The 22,029-nt window shown below is 38.4% G+C and overlaps 1 protein-coding gene across 2 annotated transcripts in view; it reads left to right on the top strand.

Moving 5' to 3' along the window:
* Positions 1-22,029, top strand: part of ARP9 (actin-related protein 9) — a 56,253-nt gene that overhangs the window by 24,760 nt on the left and 9,464 nt on the right. For both annotated transcript variants that reach the window (XM_089135853.1, XM_089135861.1), the window contains exons 9-17: positions 898-962; positions 11,241-11,330; positions 11,930-11,980; positions 12,355-12,486; positions 13,839-13,928; positions 14,780-14,850; positions 14,957-15,156; positions 15,239-15,282; positions 15,365-15,414. In XM_089135853.1, coding sequence (XP_088991979.1) covers positions 898-962; positions 11,241-11,330; positions 11,930-11,980; positions 12,355-12,486; positions 13,839-13,928; positions 14,780-14,850; positions 14,957-15,156; positions 15,239-15,282; positions 15,365-15,414 — 793 coding nt within the window. The remainder of the gene's footprint in view (positions 1-897; positions 963-11,240; positions 11,331-11,929; positions 11,981-12,354; positions 12,487-13,838; positions 13,929-14,779; positions 14,851-14,956; positions 15,157-15,238; positions 15,283-15,364; positions 15,415-22,029) is intronic.

Consider the following 22,029-nt stretch of genomic DNA (forward strand, 5'->3'; position numbering starts at 1 on the left):
TTCAAAAGTTAACTGAGTGGTGATTAGTATCTCAGCAATTAAAGCACCCAATCTGAATCAGTTTGTTATCTCATTCGAATAGTGAAGTTTATTGGATCAAGAATTTTTCCATGTTGACTTAGCGCAGATTTGTAGAATATGATGGAATATGACAATGACGAGAAATTCAGTAGCAGCCGTAGGCTGCAACTATGATTGTAATTGCTTATGAAATGAAAGCACATGGGAAAAATACTACTTTATGGGCTCATTAATATGAGCTTCTTTAGATGATGGTCCACAAATTTTCAACCGTTTACTGCCACAATAGTTTGGAAATGGTTCATATCTTTTTTATTTCTGACTTCTATAAACTAAAATTGTGGGCATTGAGTTTTTCTATCAAAATACCTTAACATAGTTTCATTTCTTTTGTTTTTTCACTCAATACTCCAATAACTGTCCTTCCTCACTCCCCCTTAAGAGTTCCCCTCTTTAGCTGATTGCCCTCTTCCCATCTCACTGCAACTGTTTCTCACACGTGACCCATGTCTCAAGTCCCATTTCTCCATGAAGCCCATCCTACCTTTAAGAGTGTAGACCCGTTTAACTAAAGGTCTTAACACTAGTGTGAAACTGCACAAGTCGCCAAGGTAGTACGAATTAAGTATAGAAATGGACTCAGTGTGAGAAATAACATCACATACTATACAGAGCTCATACTTTATTTTCCAGACAGCAGCCCAGGCATGCTCAAAGGTTTCTGTCTTGTTGAAGTAGTGCTAGGTCTAGTCTGATTAGATGCATAGGTTTCACATTGAACCACCTTTCCCCTTGATGACATTGGGTAAGATCCCAGAAATGTCTGTTCTCTGATATTATTGCAGCTTAAATGGTTCAACATTTTTATCTATGCAGAAATAAAAGAGATGTTGTCAATTATACTGCGGGATTTGCAATTTGGATCAGCAGTGGTGCACCAGGTATACAAGTATTTTTCCACTGGACATCTGTTCCTCCAATTCATCTTTTGATGTACTTGCATTGAATTATTATTTTAAACTAAGTGAAATCCATCTCGACTTATGGTCACTTGAATAGTTGTTAAAAGTGTGAAAATGGATGGTAATAGCTTGCCCAGATACATTGACTTTTATCTGAATTACTGTATTTTATTGTCTCTTTGGGACTTGTTGTGCTAGTTTAGCTTATCAAGGCTCCGCCTGCCCGGATTACAATTGTTAAAAACTGCAGTATCATATCTTATACGGGGTTAACATTCTTTTTTGGGATATCCCTGTATTATATGACATACAATTTACAAGTTCCTGGAAATAATGAAAGTTACTGATATCTTAGTAGGTTATAGTCATCTAATGTATCCTGATCGAGTTATGTAAGTTTGAAGGAATTGTTTGATTATCATGTCCAACTAGCTTTCTAATAAGATTTTAGGTACAAAGAAAATGTTGGATGAATGGAGAGGCATTGTGATACTGATTCATAAAAATAAAGGTGACATTCAAAGCTTTAGCAATTTTACAGAAACTTAACTCAAATGCAGTTTGTCGACATTACAGGAGAAAGTAACTGGAGCTTCCCTGGGATAAGAAACCTATATTTCGGATAAGCAACTTAGTTGTATGCCAGGAAGGTACCCATGGGAGGTATCTATTTACTTAGGAGGCAAATGGAACGATGTAGGACATTTAGGGAAGATCTTGATTTAACCAGGGTCAGCTGGCCCATGGAGGCCTGAAAATTGGGTCCAAAAGCCTCCCGGACATATGGCAGCCGGGGCCGGCCAAATGCTCTAAGGGTATTATGGTCATTTTTATGCCCCTCCTTGGGGTCTCCTAAGCCTGGTTAGATTCCTTGCCTTATGAGGATTCAAAAACCATTTTGTTTTCTTTAATTGATTGTGTCATAGTTAAGTAGTTAAGATAACTAAGATTCCTAGTGAGAGTCCTGGTTGGAATCTGTTTACCAGGTTCCTTTTAGATAATTCTTATTTTATTTTTCTATTTTTGTGGTCCTAGTTGTCACTAAGTTGGCAATTAGTTTTGCAAGTATCTTTGAAGATTCCTTTTTTGTTGTTACAAGTAGTTGAGTCCAACTAGGTTTTCATGATTGAGTCCAGGTAGTTTTTCAAGATTGAGTCCAAGTCTAACTTCTTCAATCCCTTGCGCCCCCCCCCCACCTCTTCTTAGCCCAGCCTTCTAGGCCCACCTCTTCCCTGGACCCTCCCATCACTTGTCTCATTCATCCTCCTATCCAGCTCACTCGTCTATCCTCTATCGTGCCTTCCCTCTCTCTCTCTCTCTCTCTCTCTCTCTCTCTCTCTCTCTCTCTTTCCAAGCTCCCCCCCCCCCGGTATTGAATTCCTCCTCCTTCCCCCTTCCGACCCTTTTGAGGACGCCATTGAGATCGGCATCTCATGTCCTTTGTCTGTCTCTATTCATGAGGGTTGTTAAAGAAGTAACCGCGCCAACAATGAGCAGCACCGATTGAGAGAGAGAGAGAGAGAGAGAAGGGGGGGGGGGAACTTCTTCAGTGTAAGGCTATTTATAGACAACACCTCCATGTAAAGAAATCAGTTGATCAGTTGAAGGTTAATATAATTTGAGGGCTTGGAGTCATGGGAGGCTACCACACGACCTGGGCTGAGTATTTTGTGAAAATTCCAGTGTTGTTCTTGGTGACCACCTTCTTCAACTCCAGTGCAACAGCAACCTCTCTTAACCAGTAAGCGCATCTCAGCCCCCTCCCCTACCCATTCCAGCCCCTCTTCCCCCCTCCCTAGGCCACGCAGAAACCCCCCACACTCCTCCCTCTCCATCACAAGACCTCCCAAGCCCTTCCCCTTCCATTGCAGCCCATTACAGCCCCTTCGCTACCCTGCAGCATCCTCAAGAAACCTCCCTTACCCTCCCAAACCCTGCAGCACCCCTTTCCTACCCTTCTTCCTCATTCCCCTCCTTCTTGCCTATCTTGATCTTGCAGCAGCTTAGAAAAAGGGGGGGGGGGGGAGAATAAGAAAAAATAAATAAATAAAAGAAAGAAAGAAAGAAAGAAGAAAGAAAAGAAAGAAGGCAAGATCCATAATCAAGATTCTTGAAAATTCCAAGAACCCATCCCATACATAATTGCAAGTTTCCCTTTTCTCTATTTGTTAAACCCTCCCCATCCCATCCCACAAGTTGAATTGACTTCCCTCCAAAGTTTCCACCAGTTAGGGTTTATTAAAACCCTACTAGATCTCAAAACCACCAGCCCATTTTAACATTTGTTAAAACCCTAAAACCTCCCCTAACCTCCCCATAACCAAGATTCACAATTCTTTAGCCCATTCAAGGTTTTAGCTAACCTAAATTCCTCTCCAAGACCATCCCATAGGAAAACCCATAATTTTCCAAACATCCCATGACCCAAAAGTTTCCTTTTCTTTACCCAAAACAAACCCATCAATAAACCCCTAACCCTTTGATAGCCTATTTATTTTCTAGTTCTAACTTCTAATTAAGGAAAGGTCTTGAAGGTTAACCTAGAACCCGGGGTTACATTAGATCTGCTTATGGTCTTCTTTGTTTTAGAAAAAGCTCATGATAGAGTTCCTGGATATGTATGAGAAGAAAAACATTTTGATTAAATACATAATATAACTTGATATTATAATGATGTAGTGACCAGCATGAGATTGGTAGGGAGCCAAAGTAGTGAATTCTTGATAATACTTGCAGGAGCGGACTTACATTGGGGCCGGGGCCCCCTCCTTTTTTGAAAATTTTGATTAATTTCTTTAATTTTTTCAGTTTTTTCTCTTTCCACATGTGAAATATCACTATTTGCCCCCCTCCAATAGTGAGAACAATTTTTAAAGGTAAAATAATGCATGTAAATGTCATTCCTAATTAAAACTAACTCCTCAATCCCTATTTATTCTCCCCTCTCTTCTCTCTCATCCTTTCTTCCTATTTATTCTCCTCTTTCTATAAAAGTGGGTTAAGGAAATTTAAAAAAAAATCTCATTAGGTTATTCAAAATGTCATTCCTAATTAGAAACTAACTCTTCAATTCCTATTTATTGTCTCCTCTCTCTTCTTTTCTTCCTATTTATTATCTTCCCTTTCTATAAGTGTGGGTTAAGGAAAATTTGAAGAAAAAAAATCTTCTCAACAATTTGGTACTCTTCTCTTTCTCAATTTATTTATCCCTTTTTCTCATTTTTTTTTGTTAATTTTTTATTTGGTTTTATATTCTCTGTTTCTTTATTTCTTCTACACTTTTTGTTATTTGATTTTATATTGTGAATAAAATGTCTATAGTTAGTAAGGTAACTAACTACCATAGGTTTGCATCTTCTACCCAAAAAAAAAAAAAAAGAAGGTTTGCATCTCCTACCAAAGAAAATTTTGGTTGCATATGACATTTTAGGGTTGAAATCATATGCCCATTTTTTTTTGTATTGTTGCTTTAATTTACCTATATTTTGTCCCAAAAAATATCATTATCAATAAAAAAAATTCCAAATGCGTGGGGCCCACAAAATATATGTTGGTCTATGCCTTAATATAATAAAACAATTCAGAGAGACCCCCAATGGGTCTTATAAGGGCCCACACATTATGTGTGGTGAAAAAGCATTAGTGCTTCCCCAAGGAGAAGGTTATTTGGATTTTCATTCCCCCCCCCCCCCCAATGTTGAATCTTGGTTCCACCCCTGAATACTTGGGCAGCACCAAGGTTAATTTCTGATCCCATATATATATATATATATATATAGTGGATGAGTTGACTGGAGATATTTAAGAACAGATCCCTTAGATCATGCATTTGGCAGATGATATTGTTTTGATAGATGAAACAAATTCTGGGGTAAATGCAAGGTTGGATTTATGGTGACCAACCTTAATATCAAAAAATTCTAAGATAGTCAAACAAAAGCAATGTGTATAATGTTTAGTTTTTGAGTAAATAGGATTGGGAATAGGGTGGTGAAAATTTATAATACTACAGGGTGTTTTAAGTTTTAGATAACTAGGATCAATCATGACAAAAGGAGGAGAGGTAGAGGATGATATTGTAGAAAGAATTAGAATAGGGTGGATGAACTGGTGGGGTTAGTCTAGAGTGTGGTGTGGTGGGTGTATCCTTCTTAAAACTCATGGGAAATTTTGTATATCAGTTACACTACCAACAGTGATGTATGGGCTGACTGTTGGGCAGTAAATGAAGAACCTTTAACAACAACAACAACAATAAGCCTTGTCCCAACTAAATGGGGTCAGCTACATGGATTCTTGCCCTCCAATCAGTTCTGTTCGAGGCCATGCTAGATACAAAGCCTAAGCTATACATATCATTTCTCACCACTTCTCCTAAGTTTATCTTAGGTCTACCCCTAGCTCTTCTAGTTCCTTCAATATGGATTATATCACTTCTCCGTACAAGAGCATTTATAGGTCTCCGTTAAACGTGGCCGTGCCACCTCAAACGACTTTCTCTAAGCTTATCACTTATGGGAGCAACTCCCAGACCAACTCTAATATGATCGTTTTTTATCTTATCCATCCTAGTTTTGCCACTCATCCATCTTAGCATCCTCATTTCTGCTACACTGAGTTTATCTATATGATTCTTTTTAACAGCCCAACACTCTGCACCGTACATCATAGCTGGTCGAACAACGGTCCTATAAAATTTTCCTTTAAGCTTTAATGGAATACGCCGATCACATAAGACCCCGGACGCACCTCTCCACTTCATCCACCCTATTTTAATTCTTTGGGAAACCTCATCTTCTAAATCACCTCTTTTACTTATGATTGAACCTAGGTACCTAAAACAATCACTCTGAGGAATCTCTTTATCGTCAAGTATCACCACCTCATCATCTGCCCGATCATGACTAAAGTTACAAACTAAATATTCTGTCTTCGATCTACTAAGTTTAAAGCCTTTTGATTCCAAAGCTAATCTCCATGATTCTAATTTGGTATTAATCCCCACTTGGGTCTCATTAATCAACACAATATCATCCGCAAAAAGCATACACCAGGGGACCTCATCTTAAATGTCTTTGGTTAATTCATCCATTACCAGTGCAAATAGATATGGGCTTAAAGTTGACCCTTGATGTAGCCCAACTGTTATTGGGAATTCATTACTTTGTCCCCCCACTCTTCTAACACTAGTGACCGAACCATCATACATATCCTTAATTATATCTATATATTTACGTGCAACACTTCTTTTCTCTAGTACTTGCCAAATTAATGCTCGAGGGACTCTATCATAAGCTTTTTCTAGGTCAATAAATACCATATGAAGATCTTTCCTACATTCTATACCTTTCCATAAGTCTCCTAATTAAGTAAATAGCCTCCGTTGTAGATCTTCCCGGCATAAACCCAAATTGGTTCTCCGTAACGGTAGTTAAGTGTCTCAAACGGGTTTCAATTATTCTCTCCCATAATTTCATCGTATGGCTCATCAATTTAATGCCCCCATAGTTATTACAACTTTGAATATCTCATTTATTTTTGTGAATTGGAACCACAACACTTCTCCTCCAATCATCTGGCATTTTCCCTGTGCTCATAATCTTATTAAACAACTTAGTCAACCAAACTAGTCCATGGGTTCCTAAGCTCTTCCATACTTCAATTGGGATTTCATCAGGACCTTGTGTCTTGCCGAGTTTCATCCTCCTTAAAACTTCTTTTACTTCGGACATCGAAATTCTACGTATATAAGTTCGGACATTGGTGCCTTGGTGAAAAGTGTAATCGTCCGAAACATAAGTGCTTGACGAATGCTCATTTAATAAACTAGAGAAATAGGTTTCCCATCTTTTCTTAATATCCTCCTCACAAACTAATACTTTACCATCTCCATTTTTAATACATCTAACATGTTCAAGATCTCTACTCTTTCTATCCCTCATCTTAGCTATCTTATAAATAGATTTTTCCCCTTCCTTTATGCCCAACTTATTGTATAACTCTTCATACTTCCTTTCCCTTGCTTTTCCCGCAATTTTCTTGGCTTCATTTCTATCCAACCTATACCTTTGAAGATCCTCAACATCCTTAGTTCTTTGTCATGTCTTAAAACTAGCTTTTTTATTCCTAATGGCTGCTTAAACCTCACTATCCCACCACCACGTCTCTCTATAAGAATGGATCTTTCCTTTTGATTCACCTAGAACATCTTTAGCCACCTTCTTAATAAACATAGCCATCTCATTCCACATTGCATTAGTATCCCCTTTAAAATCCCATTTTCCTTGTTTGACTACTTCATTAACGAAGGATTTAGAGTACTCTCCTTTCAAATTCCACCATCTTATTCTGGGATAGTTTACCTTGGACCTTTTATGTGTTCTTGGGACTAAGCACGTATCCAAGACCACAAGTCTATGTTGTGCAGTTAAGCTTTCCCCCGATATCACCTTGCAATCCTTGCACAACAATCTATCAGTCCTTCTAGTTAGGAAGAAATCTATTTGGCTTCTATGCTGTCCACTTTTGAAAGTAATTAAATGTTCATCTCTCTTTTTGAAGTAAGTATTTATAATAGATAGATCAAAAGCAGTAGCAAAATCCAAAATTGAAATCCCCTCCTCATTCCTTTCTCCAAAACCATATCCTCCATGAACACTCTCATATCCTCTTTGATCTTTTCCAATATGTCCATTTAAATCACCTCCTATGATAATCTTTTCTCCTTGACGAATTCCTTGCATTAATCCATCCATATTTTCCCAAAATTCTAGCTTTAGACTTTTATCTAATCCTACTTGAGGTGCATATGCACAAATTATATTTATGAACTCTTTCTCCATTACAAGCTTGATTGCAATAATCCTATCACCCACTCTTTTAACATCCACCACATCATTTTTTAAATCTTTCTCCATTATTATACCCACTCCATTTTTATTTGTTTTATCCCCAGTATACCAAAGTTTAAAGTCATCCAACTCTTTGGCTTTTTTACCCCTCCATCTAGTCTCTTGGATGCAAGCTACATTAATCCTTCTTTTCCTTATAACATCTATCAATTCTAAGCTCTTACCAGTTAAAGATCCTATGTTCCAAGATGCCAATCTAATCCTACGCTTATGGACTAGCTTCTTTACCCGCACTCGTCCACGGCACGGGAACCCTTGCCTACTTGTCACCGCATCCGGGCGCTGATGCGACGCGTCGCTTACAGGGGACGCCCTAGCTAACCCTTGCCCACTTATCACTACATCCGGGTCATAGTGTAGTGCGTCGCTTCTTTTGTCGGGGAACGCCCTAGCATAGCTTTTATCATATAAGGTCAAATCCATGAAAAAAGGTTTGGCTAGATTTTTTTCCGTGCCGGCTGCCGACCTGACGCACCAACCCTCCTCCTTTACCCGGGCTTGGGACCGGCAGCAAAACACTGGTAGAGTTAATATGTGAGAAAAGTAGAGGAGATGAACAGTTTAGAGCAAACTTGCACATTGCTCATATTCATGATAAGTTGCGAGAAACTCATTTATGGTGGCATGATCATGTGCAACAGAGGCCTTAGAATGTTCCAGCGAGATGAAGGGATTTAATTCAAATTGAAGGTGCAAAAGAGCTAGAGCTGGGCCTAAAATGGAAGAAATGTATGACTTAGGAATGGAATCCTGTCGGGCTTCAAATCGAGCTGATTGGAGAAATAGGAGCTGATACATTTTGTTGGGATAAGGCTGAGTTGAGTTGAGTTTTACAGAAATATAGAAAGGACTGACTGCACAAACAATAAAAGGAAAATATGTTTTGTGGACTATCACAAATAAGAGGTGGAAAAGGCAAGTTCCGGTGAAGGATAATGTTTTCCAAAAGAAAGAGAAGAAAATATGATTCTTTCTCCTTCTACCCACCTTCCTTTGGATTCATGATCTACTATTTAAAACGTCAGGTCATTCAAGCCAACTATGTTGAATTTGGTCTCTCTTAACAATTCCTAACAAGAAAGTGTTGGTAACTACTCATTAGCAATTTAGCATAGTTATCAATGTGTCACAGCAAACACGGTGTTACAGAGCCTTCTTAAGTGCCTTCGCAATATGGCTGCCATAAGGTGTTGCTGGCGAACAATGCATTCCAGTGGTATCCTATGAACCAAACCAAAGGGGGCCACTTCTATCTTAGGGCCATGGGATCGATCTAATGAGGTTCCAGGCAGAAGAGGTGGAGAAGGTTTTGGTGGGGGAAGGGAGCCAAACAATGAGGTCTCTAGATTATTTAAATTGCCTTCCAGATTGCTCCCTGTAGAAATTTTTGGAAAGGATCCATCTATCGATTTGTGGAGCTAAAATTAAGGTTAACTTAGCCTTAAATAAGGTGAGGGTTTTTATTTGTCAAGTCAGCCCATAGATATTGATCAACTTTGGATCATATGATGAAGAATTAGATAATAGACTGCTGAAAGGAATCAATTCCAGTGGTTGGATCGAGAGAGATGATGTCAAACACCAGAATATGAATTGAGAGGATGATCTCAAATGCCAATGCAGAAACTAGGCGGCTGCAGACCAAAATAGCCAACAGTTTGGCTCCAGATTGGGTTGAGTGGGGAACTGTTAGTGATTTGCCAATGTTGCAAGATTGGTTGAATTTAACGGCTAGAATCAAAGTTTCAAGGATGGATTGAGAATTTGAGATTAGATAGCATATGTATGGAGGAAATAAATTTTGGATGGAATGAAGAGGAGGTGTTGTGAAATGGAGATTTTGTAAATGCATCAGGGGTGTGGTGGATGGAAGAAGGGGTAAGGAATTAGAATGTTTCAGCAAATAGACAAGTCTCAAAATAATAGCAGCCCTGTTTGAATGAAGGAGCCAGCAGCAGCATCACACTTCAACTGCTTACCCTGGGATGGCCAATAGCAGATTTGATGGCCTCTTCCAGCAAAGGCAATGCCAAATTCCAGTTCCCAGTCAAGCAGTTTCAAACAAGAGAAGAGAAGAAGAAATATGGAAATAGAAGTAGGTGTTTAAACCCTCTCAGTGAGCTTTGTTGACACTAGGAGTTTAGCTCTTAGAGGAAGGCCCTAGCCCTTTGTTTCACTTACCGTGGATAAGTAACAAAATTTTCAAAATCTTAAGAGAATTCTGCACAAGGATAAAGGTGGTCTTCCAGTATTTAGAATGTAGATGTCGTTGAAGGAGGGGGAGTTTTTTATCTGTTGGGGTGAGCAAGAATGGCCACAGGCTGGGGTAAGGCGGGCTAAGTCCCCCCTTGTGTATTCCTGTTAGTCCTATTAATAAAGTTTTAGGGGCTTCCCCAGGTCCCAGATAATATTTGGGTGCAGAAAAAAAAAAAAGGGTAATAAGAGAGACTCAAGACAAAATAGCTTCATCATTAACTTCAAACTCGTGGGGAACCTTTAAGGGCTGTAACAATTGTATGGAGATAGTGAGTTGGTTCTCAAGTTCCAATAAAATAGAAAGCTACTTGACTGAAAAGTGGAAACTAAACCTTGTAATATGCTATGACTTAGAACAGAAATTAAGAAATTACTGAAGGATTGACTGTGTTTCAAAAATGGAAACTTAAGCTATCTTCTGATCTGAATTTAAAAACTAAACATCTAAATCTCCAAGATAGACAATTTTGGCCCTTCTTTAAGGGCCTGTTTGGTTACATGAGTCTGGAGATTTCAAATATCTAGAGATTTCAAATCTATAGAGTCATAAATCATAAAATTAACTGTTTGGTTAACATGAATTTGTGGAAATGTCATTATGAAAAACTGTTTGGTTGATTTTTGTGAATGCGCAAATGTTTAGTGCTTTTATAGTAGGGGCAAAATCTCCCATCCCCATAAATCTACAGATTCACATTTTTAGTGTAAAATGATGAATCTCTAGATTTCATGAATCCAAGGATTTTCACAACCAAACGGGTATAAATCTTGTATTCATGAATTCAGAGATTTGAAATCTCTAGATTCATGTAACCAAACAGGTCCTAAAGTCTTCTGGTCTTGGTCTGCACAAGATTTTCGATATGATTCCATCAAGGCTAAGTGGCTGAAACTTTGTGCACGTTAACAGTGTTTTAACCCCTTTCGCTTCATGTTTGTCCTCCATCAGTGTCCCATTTTGGGGACACGTGATTGCACTATAGCTAAGCAAATCCTTACTAGTGCATTTGGTATTCTTGTAATTTATTAAGTCATCACTTGGGCTACTAACTTGCTACTTTTATTTATTTTTCTTAACATGGTTGATCAGGAAGGTCTTGCTGCTGCTTTTGGTAATGGCCTTTCTACGGCATGTGTTGTGAACGTTGGTGCACAGAGAACATCAATCATCTGCATTGAGGTAAAGGCAGTTTATCTGCATTGCTGATTGCTTCCTTGTTTTTTGTAAATGGTGTTGGACTTTAATGTTTGCATTTTTTTAATCAATAATGTGTCAAAATTATCATATCAATTGAATCTGAATCTGCTGCTGCTGCCGTTATGTTGCTCCAGTCTGTGAGTTTGATTCCAAAGACTTGAATCATAATGTGTCCTTGTTAATCCAATGCTACTTGCTTCATGGCTTAAAAATTTTATGAAACAACAAGCCTTTGTCTGATTCTTGCCTCCCAATCAGCTCTTTTTAAGGTCATACTAAATACAAGGCCTAAGCTATGCATATCCTTTATCCCCACTTTTCTTTAGGTTATCTTAGGTTTACTCCTAGTTCTTTTAATTCTTCAATTTGGATTAAATCAGTTCTCCGTATAGGAGCATTTAAGGGCTTCCATCAAACTTGGTTGTGCCACTTTAATTGACTTTTTTGTAGCCAATCATTTATTGCCTAAAAATTTTATAATAGGGGAGTTATAGATTGAAACCTTCACTTCTATTAAGCAGTTAGAGAAATATTGCTATCTTTCCTTTTAATATTTAACTGCTGCCTCTGCTGATTTTCAGGATGGAGTAGCTCTGCCTACCACTGGAGTGACTTTGCCATTTGGTGGAGAGGTAAGTGTATTGATTAGTCTGATTTTAGGGGCATGTACTATCATGTGCATTGTAAACAGCCCCCCCCCCCCCCCCCCCCCACAAAAAAAAAAAAAAAAAAAAAAAAAAAAAAAAGAAGAAAAGAAGGAAGGGGAAGAAAGAATTGTTGTCCCAATAGATATCCTTTTCAGAAGATGCTTGGAGATGCATAGTTCTAGACCTTTGTAATTGGCACTGTAATGTTTTATCATAAGACTCATAACCTGATGAACTAAGATCTTTTTATTAACCTGAGATCTCCTGTTTACTTCCTAAATTAGCTACTCCTTTTCTTTGTTACCTCATTTCTTAACGGTCATGTATTAGCCAAGCTGTAAAAGAGTATTCTCTTTCAGGATATATCAAGAAGCCTTCTATGGATTCAGCAACACCATCAGACATGGCCAACAATTTGTACTAGCCCTCTGGCAAAGCCTATAGACATGTTGATGGTCAACAAATTGAAAGAGTCTTATTGCCAGATTAGAGTGAGTTCTCAATTGTTTGCCTTGATATCTGCAGGACCTAATTTTCTTCTTGAAACAGCTAAGCTTCTCTTTATGGGACCAAATTGTGTTAACCGCATAATAGTTTTCCTATGTCCATCTTTGTTGTGGGGCTATGCCAAAATTTATTGAACTGAAGTGGCTCACTCTATTATTATGACTTGGATCATTCTTTTTTGGTTGTAATTATTTTTCTTGAGTCTTGGGTCTTCTTCATGTTGGCGTTAAGGGGAGCCAAGAAATAATGTGGTTTACTGATTGAATGGAACAACTGAAGGAAAACATGGCCTTATCAGAGTCAATAACTTTTTGTTTACTACAATCTTGGTTGTTGAAGTCCATTGAATTACTTCTATTGATGCTTGTCATCGATGTCAAGTCTGTAACAGAGATTTCAGCACTTGGTTGAAGCTCTTATAGGAAGAAGATGGTTTTCTTAGAGTCGCAGGCAATATACTTTATGTGATATATGGTGATAATCCTTGTAGTTTTGTAGTTCAATGAATTGATTCAGTTATTACTAACTGCAACTCTCTCTAATAACTGTAAATGTAGATTTCTACGTGAAAGGAGTTTTCTGTTTGAAATGATGAATTTGGGTTTCTGCGGGATATAAAAGGTGTGATATTGGATGATGGAAGTGGCAAAAGGCACTTTTTCCTTGTTTGTAGAAGCTCATAGCAATGCAACATAAGATTAACTTCAATAATTAGTCATTCTAAACTCCCCCTCGGCCAAAATCCTGAAACCAAATTCAGTAGTTGGAAATGGTTTTATTCTTAATGTCCATTTCAGGGCTGTTCAATATTGCATATTCTTGTGAGCTGAACTTCAAATGCTGTTGAAAGTTTTCTGGTGTGAGTATGTGACTGTATCTGCATGTGGTCATTTTGAGGTTGAAGATAATTTCATACTGTTCTTGATTGGGCAATATGAGAGGCTTGTGTCCAGAGATCTTGCTAAGACTGCTGACCATATTTTAGATAGTGTATTGGTATCGCTGTTGTATCTTAGGATCTTAATCTTATGGTCAGAATTGTAAAGCATATTTTTCACTGTAAGGAATGGGACTCCCAAAATGTTAGGATTTGATTGTTTTGTGGAATGCATACAACTAATCTTTTATTCAACAAGTTCCTCAAAAGAAGAAGAAAAAAATTCAGTGAAATTCAATTGTTTTTGGTTAATTGAAACATTTGTTGCGATTTCCAAGTAGAGGGTCATCTATACACCATAAGTATCTGCATTAGTAAGGAGTTTGCTGGAAGTAACAAGCATTAGAAATATTCTTATGAAATGGCCTTTAGCTATATTTAATTTCCTCCATTTTGCAGGATGGGGAACTTGATGCTGTTGCAGTAGTTCATTCTTATGAGGACGGAATGCCTGCTGGAGTCCATAAGACTAGACTGACTGCTCTTAATGTAGGTTTCTTTTTATATATATGTATTATTAAAAAAAATCACTATGCATCTGTTTCTCTATTTACCTACTGGTTAACAGTCGTTAACTTGTTCAGTTGCCACCAAAAAAAAAAAAAAAAAAACCCATCTGTGCACCTGTTTCTCTATTTACCCAGTTGTTAACAGTCATTAATTTGTTCAGTTGCCTTCTTATTTAGTTGCTCTTAAAACTAGTTTTCATGAATCCTGGTCAGCATTGTGGACTTTATGTGGTTGGATTGAATAGGAATATAAACAATGGAATTGTTAAAATTTATGCTAACAGATTCTGAGGGAATTCTCTCTTTTTCATTTTACTTTTAAATCCTGATTCAATTGGCATTGGGAGACAAGAGGAGGTTTTATTTTGGTGTCACCTGTAAGCTTTGGAATTTTGTTGAGGAAGAATGAATGCTAGAAATAATACTAACAGCCCTTATATGGGAGAAATTGAGGGGATGTTACTTGTAGAATCAGAGAAGGGGGAGGACATGTCCTTGCAGACACATCTTAGGAATATACATTTTGGATGGGGTTTAAATTGCCTTGTGCTCTCTTCCAAGATTCGACGTGATGGGCCTTTTCTTTTGTCTTCATTTTTTTTTTTTTTTTTGCAATGGTGCTTCTCTGTCTTTAGCCTGTTGGAATCAGGTCTTAGGGTTAAATCATTTAAAAGGAGATATATTATATATAGTCACATTCTCTACTTGTCCTTCAGGTGTTCCTGTCATTCTATATACTCTGGAAATCACTTAATATTGTTTTTCCCCCTCCCTTTTGGACTGACATGGATAACATGGATCATATTTGATGCTTAATATTTCTGACAATAGGTTCCTCCCATGGGTCTGTTTTACCCTCATCTTTTGGTTCCAGATGAGTATCCATTGCCTCCTCGGTCTTGGTGAGTTATTTCTCCCCCAAATTCTGTTCTTCTTTTGCAACAATTAAGTGGATATGCGGATTCTATCTTTTACATTGTATACTTGTACGTTTGGCTTGATCTTAAGGTTTCATGACCATGAGGATATGCTGGAAGATACATGGCATATGGATTTCCCCAGAAGGTCTGATATGCCAGATGCCTTGTTTCTTGGTGTGAATGGTGGAATGCCAATGTGGGACAACTATCCAGTCTTTCAGACAAGACAGAAGAAGGAGGATAATCTTGGTCTTGCAGAGGCCATAGTGAATAGCATTCTTTCAACTGGTAGATTTATATATTTCTTTTAGTTTGGAATTGAAGAATTTAATGGAATATCTAATGAAACCTTCTCATGTCGAATTGGCAGGGCGTATAGATCTTCAGAGAAAATTGTTTGTCAGCATACAGCTGGTAAGTTTTGGTAGTATTTGTCTACAATGTTATTGTGCTACATGTTATGTATATTGGAGAATGACATGGTGTCGGGCCTTAGATTGGTGGGGTGGCATTAACAAGTGGACTTATTGGAGCGGTGGAGGAAAGGTATTTTTTCTTTTCCCCTCTCTTGTGTTCTATAATTTTTCCAGCCACTGGAAGTTTGTAAATATTTGGAGCAATGGAATGTTGCACTTTGTTCAACTGGAATTCTGGTATGACCGACTTACTTGGTTTGGCGAATCTCCATCTACGTGAGTGCACGTGAAGCATCCAGAGGCCTTGACAACAGTAAATTTACCTCTGTCCCTTATGTGCAAAATCCCTAAAAAAAGCATCATCTGCCTCCCCATCCCCCTTCTCTTTTCTAAATGATCATCTTCCTCCCAGCACCAGCACCAGCACCAGCACTACAGCGCTTGCCGCCTCACTCAACTTCACCCATTTCCTCTGGATTTCATGTTTTTATATGCAATTGAGATGCCACTCAATCCTTCCCAGGTCTCTTTCTCACAGATTGCTTTGTTTCCATCACAATTTGTCGCTTAATTGCTACTGCACCTGAGTATGCATCTAGTTCCTTGTTCTTGAGCCTGTGATAGGGGGTATGGCTCGAAGCCTCCCTTTCTAATCCCATTTCTTTCTCGAGATGAAGATTAATGATTTTAGACGTCTGTTGTTGACCTGGGTGGTTTTAATCTGATTTGTACCGATACCTTTGAGATGGGGATCCTTTGGTGTTGACTTCCAGAGGAGCAGAAGCAGTCGGGGTGTCATGTACCTATCTTGGTTACACCCTCCATTTCCTCACAGGACAGAGTATCCATGCTACCACCATAATTGTTTGATTACCTCTACTTCTGCTGTGCATTTTCCTGTTCCTGATTTGATGTCATAGATTGGTGATTCTAGTCATCTTCTTCTGATCAATTCCACTTGTAGCTTTTGATGTGGTTACTCTAGGTGGTTCCTTCTTCACAATCCATTGACTTCTTAGTAAACAATACCACTCGTAGCCTTTGATGTATTTACTCTATATGGTTCCTTCTTCACAACCCATGATTGTGCTTTGTTTAGAATGAGAAAGGAGAAATTTGTAGGGAAGGTGGGAAAGAGAGCATAGTGTGGAACAAATATGAGACAATATCTTCTAGGTTACTATTCAGTTACTGTAGCATGAACAGTAAAACTTCCGGTTGTGCTGTTTCAATTTCTCCCTTTCAAGTTTCAACAAAATGCTCGTCCTTGAGTTTCATTAAAAGAAATTCTGCCTTACTCGATCTGCATCCACAAAAACAGGCTTTGATGTGTTATTGGAGCATTGTTTACAATCATTGAGAAAAGAAATTAGGGGAAAGAAAAAATGGAGGAAGGGATATAAGAGATAGAAAGATCTCGAGGAGGAGAAGAAAAGTAGGGAAGAGAGACAAAAATGTTGAAGAGTCTGCGACATAGAGAAGAGATTTACCTAGGTTTGGGCTTTGATACCAACTAATGTGGGATAGAATAGAGAAGAAAGAAGGATAAAGAAGAAAGGGGGAAGAAGGAGAAATCTGAGAAGAATCAAGCTTGAAGAAGGAGAAGAAGGAGAAAAAGGAGAAGAACACTTATAAGAAGAAGAAGAAAAGAGGAGAGAGACAAACAGAGAGAGGGGGCTGCAAAGGCACAAAGCTAAAGCTTCAATTCATTTTTTTATTCCATCTTCAATAAGCTGATTACAAATTTTTAATAATAAAAGAGACATTCTTCAATACAAAATCAATAATAATAGGACTCTTGGTAATTTAAAACTAACAGAAAACTGATCTTACTAAGACTCTTAGAAATTTAAAACTAACTAAAATTGATCCTAGATATTCTACCTAAATTAAAAAGCTAATTACATAAGTATCCCAATAAATAAATAACAAAATGTTAAGTTTAGAGATAAACTTCCCACGAAAACATTTTGTATTTATCTCCTTGCAAGCTGATAGGACTCTTGGTAATTTAAAACTAACAGAAAAATTGATCATACTAGGACTCTTAGAAATTTAAACTACCTATTTATCTCCCTGCAAGCTGATAGGACACTTGGTAATTTAAAACTAACAGAAAAACTGGTCGTACTAGCACTCTTAGAAATTTAAACTAACTAAAACTAATCCTAGATATCCTACCTGAATTAATAACTTAATTACATAATTATCCCAACAAATAAATAACAAAATCCTAAATTATCTCTAAAACTCCATGAAGACATTTCCTATTTTATCTCCTTGCAAGCTGGACTTAGGGCCCACCAAATTTGAATTTATCTCCTCACAAGCTGGACTTGGGGCCCACCAAATATGGAAATTTGTCTTCTAGGATACAGTTCAGTTACTGTAGTTTGACAGTAACTTCTGGTTGTTCTGCATCAGAGCTGGTGTTGGTTAATGGAGAGGATTGAATGTGCTCGAAGGCCAACTAGGGCTAAGAACAAGCTCTGAAACAGAAGGCCAGTTTTGCAAAATTTGTGAATAGCAACAGTTGTGTGCCATACTGGAGATATTTTAGGGTTGCCATTGATGATCTGCAATGGAAGTTGCAGCATTTTGAACCTTATATTGGAATGCAAAAGAAAAGAAGGAAGGAGCATTCAATTGGGTGCATGTAAAAAAATAGACTCTTTCTTTGGTGCTTTTTTATTTTTTGGTTGGGGGGGGGGGGGTGTTGTTGGGGGTTGTAGAATAACTGATTTCCAAATATTGTCTTCCTTGTTCTCCCAATAAAATTGGTTCATTAACTCTAACTCCCTTTCACACGCTCTTGTATCTGTTCTAAATTCTAATTCATTAAATTTAAGGTCAACCCTGGTGCCAAAGGCTTCCACACAAGCAGTCCGCGCATGCACCAAGGGGGGGTCAATTTTCCTACGCAGCCTTACCCCAGCAATTTTTTGTGGGAGGCCGTTTTGATGCCTTGACCTCAGGCCACAACTATGGTCCACCAACCTTTGCGCCAAGGCCTGCCCCTTTAGTGTGTGAATTTTAAATTTGCAAAATTCCATTTATGAGAAGCTGTGAGAGCTGAGATGTCTTGACAATTCCGTCTCACTAGGTGAAGAATCACTGCTTAGATTAGAGTCATTAGACCATTAGGGTCTAGGATCCAAATTTGGAAAAGTATTTGATTCCACAGGACTAATATGATCACAACAATACAGGGCATGTTGTGGACCAGGGAAGGTATTTATTAAGACACAACCTCAATAGTAGAAAATGGTTTAATAGAGAAACCCATCAAGCCAAAACCAAATTAGGATACTGATGAAATGGAGGGATGAGATGGTATGGAAAGAATTCGAATTGAAGGAATGAGATCGTATGGAAAGGATTCGAATTAAAGGAATGATGAATGGAAAGAATTCAAATGAGAAGAGCAAATAATATGGAAAGAATTCAAATGAGAGGAGGAAATAATATGGAAAGAATTCAAATGAGAGGAGTAAATAATATAGAAAGAATTCAAATGAGAAACAATTAGGGAAAGGATGAAAAATCATCCTTAGCATGCCTAATACTCCCCCTCAAGTTGGAGAGTGAATGTCAAGAACTCCCAACTTGTCTCTATGGCTGAGAAACAAATCTTTTCCAAGGGCCTTGGTGAAAATGTCAGCAAGGCAATACTAGTGGTGGAGGTCGGTTGGATAAGACCATGGCGAACCTGATCGCAAACCACATGACAATCAATCTCGATGTGCTTGGTGCGCTCGTGAAAGACTGGATTCGCAGAAATTTTTAAAACAGCTTATTGTCACAAAATAAAGGTATTGGATGAGGGAGCAATGTAACTAACTACATGAATTCACAAGTGGTGATGGCCATAGCACGATATCCGCTCTCACGCATTCTGCCTTGGCTGCCACATCTCCTCAATATAGTTCCAAAAATGGTACCAAAAATCACTATCATTGTGACTTTTGTGGCTTGGATGGCTATTCGGAATCCCGTTGTTTTAAAAAACATGGGTATCCTCCCAAACGTGCTACGAAGTCCACCGCACCGCCATCTCCAACGGTTCACTCTCTTGCGGCAACTGTGGTCCCTTCTGTTGTTGCACCATCTTTCACTACAGATCAGTACCATAAACTCCTATCTCTTTTGGAATCTGGTAACATTACACCCTTGACAAATGTTGTAGGTAAGTATCTTCTCTATGGGTTATTGATTCTTGCGCCAGTCTTCATATGGTTTTAGATTTATCTTTATTTCATTCGGATAGTCTTGTTCCCCACACCCAATCCATTAGTCTTCCAAATGGTGGTTTTGCTCCCGTTACACATATTGGGAATTGTAGCCCCATACCCACCTTACCTCTCACAAACGTCTTACATGTTCCTTCATTTGGTTTTAATTTGTTATTTGTTACCCAACTTACCCAACAACTTCATTGTTTCCTAACTTTCTACCTTGATCATTGTGTGATACTGGACCTACGCACGAAGGAGAGGATTGGGTTGGGTAAGTCGTACAATGGACTTTATTATTTGGAGTTGGATCATCTTGTTGTTGCTGTTGTTTTTCCCACCAATGATCTTCGGCATTCTCGTTTGGGCCATCCATCTTTAAAATCTTCCAGTTATATTGCACGTTTGGATCCGACTATTTCTTTTTATAAAAATTGTGTTTGCTCTATTTGTCCCTTGGCTAAGCAAACTCAACTTCCTTTTCCATCTAGTACAATTTCTACCACTTGTTGTTTTGAATTGATACATTGTGACATATGGGGACCTTACTTTGTTCCCTCAACTTGTGGTGCAAAGTATTTTTTAACTATTGTGGGAGATTTTTCACGATGCACCTGGGTGTTTTTGTTAAATCATAAATCTGATGCTTGGTCCCGCTTAAGGGAATTTTTTGCTATGATCAAAACCCAATTTGGATACCACATTAAACAACTCCGAACTGATAATGGTCGTGAGTTTTTTAATTCCCAGAAATTAATATGGAAAGAATTCAAATGAGAAACAATTAGGGAAAGGATGAAAAATCATCCTTAGCATGCCTAATACTCCCCCTCAAGTTGGAGAGTGAATGTCAAGAACTCCCAACTTGCCTCTATGACTGATAAACAAATCTTTTCCAAGGGCCTTGGTGAAAATGTCAGCAATTTGGGCAATACTAGGGGTGGAGGTCGTTTGGATAAGACCATGGCAAACCTCATCACGAACCACATGATAATCAATTTCAATGTGCTTGGTGCACTCGTGAAAGACTGGATTTGCAGAAATATGTAAAGCAACTTGATTGTCACAAAATAAAGGTATTGGTTAAAGGACCATGACACCAAGATCTTGGAGCAATGTAACTAACCACATGAGTTCACAAGTGGTGACGGCCATAGCACGATATTCAGCCTCAGCAGATGAGCGGGACACAATTGCTTGTTTTTTAGATTTTCAAGATAAAGGGCTGGAACCAAGAAACACACAATATCCAGTGGTAGATCGCCGAGTCATAGGGCAACTTGCCCAATCTGAGTCATAATAAGCACGGAGTGATAACTCACTATCAGCAGATAAAAGAATCCCTTGTCCTGAAGTGCCATGGAGATAACGTAGTAAACGATTAGCAGCATCCATATGAGGTTTACAAGGCTCATGCATGAATTGACATAAGTCGGCCCAATAAACGACTGTATGGTGTTGGATCAGGTAAGGGCTCACCATCAGAAGTAGTCAACTTGAGGTGTTATTCCATTGGAAATTGAGTCAAATTAGCACCTGTGAAACCAACATCAGTTAAGATGTCCAATGTGTATTTTCGTTGTTAATGAAAATACCTTTCTTGGAACGTGCCACCTCAAGACCAAGGAAATATTTAAGCGATCCAAGATCTTTAATTCGGAAATGTTGCTGAAGAAGTGATTTTAAGTTGGAAATCATAGATGTGTCAGACCCAACAATTAAAATATCATCAACATAAACAAGCACAAAGGTAGATGAAGACTCTGTAAGTAGAGAAAATAGAGAGTAATCTGCCTTAGATTGTGTATATCCAAGATCAATAAGAGCACCAGAAGGCTTGGAAAACCAATTACGGGATGCTTGCTTAACCCCATATAGTGATTTGTGCAAGCGACAAACCAATTTCTCCCCCTTTCGATGATAACCAGGTGGAAGAGTCATATATACCTCTTCATCAAGATCGCCATGGAGAAAGGCGTTGTTGACGTCCAATTGATGCAAGGATCATCCTTTGATAGCAACAATGGCAAGAAGTGTTCTGACAATAACCAACTTGGCAACTGAGGCAAATGTCTCATGGAAATCAACCCCCTCAATTTGAGTATAACCCCTTGCCACCAACGCGCTTTATAGCGTTCAATTGACCCATCTGAATGCCATTTGATTTTGTAAACTCATTTGCAACCTATGGGTTTCTTGTGTGGGGCCAAAGGTACAAGAGACCAAGTCTTGTTAAGGTCAAGAGCTGCAATTTCACTATCCATTGCCTCCTTCCAATCAAGTGAAACAATAGCCTTAGCAAAGCTTGTAGGTTCAATTGTAGCATTGAGGGCCTTGAGATATCTGAAATGGGGTGAAGGATAATCTATGATAGGACAAAAAACAATTAGCAGGAGTGAGAGTACTAGTGCAAAAAGGAGGAGCTTGGGCATCCATGGCATAACAATGATAGTCTTTAAGATGGGTTGGTGGTCAATGAACCCGAGATGGACGGGAGATGGTGGTGGATGGAA

This window comes from Hakea prostrata, chromosome 1, assembly GCF_041222555.1.
Source record: "Hakea prostrata isolate BN-2017 chromosome 1, UWA_Hpros_2, whole genome shotgun sequence".
Taxonomy (NCBI): domain Eukaryota; kingdom Viridiplantae; phylum Streptophyta; class Magnoliopsida; order Proteales; family Proteaceae; genus Hakea; species Hakea prostrata.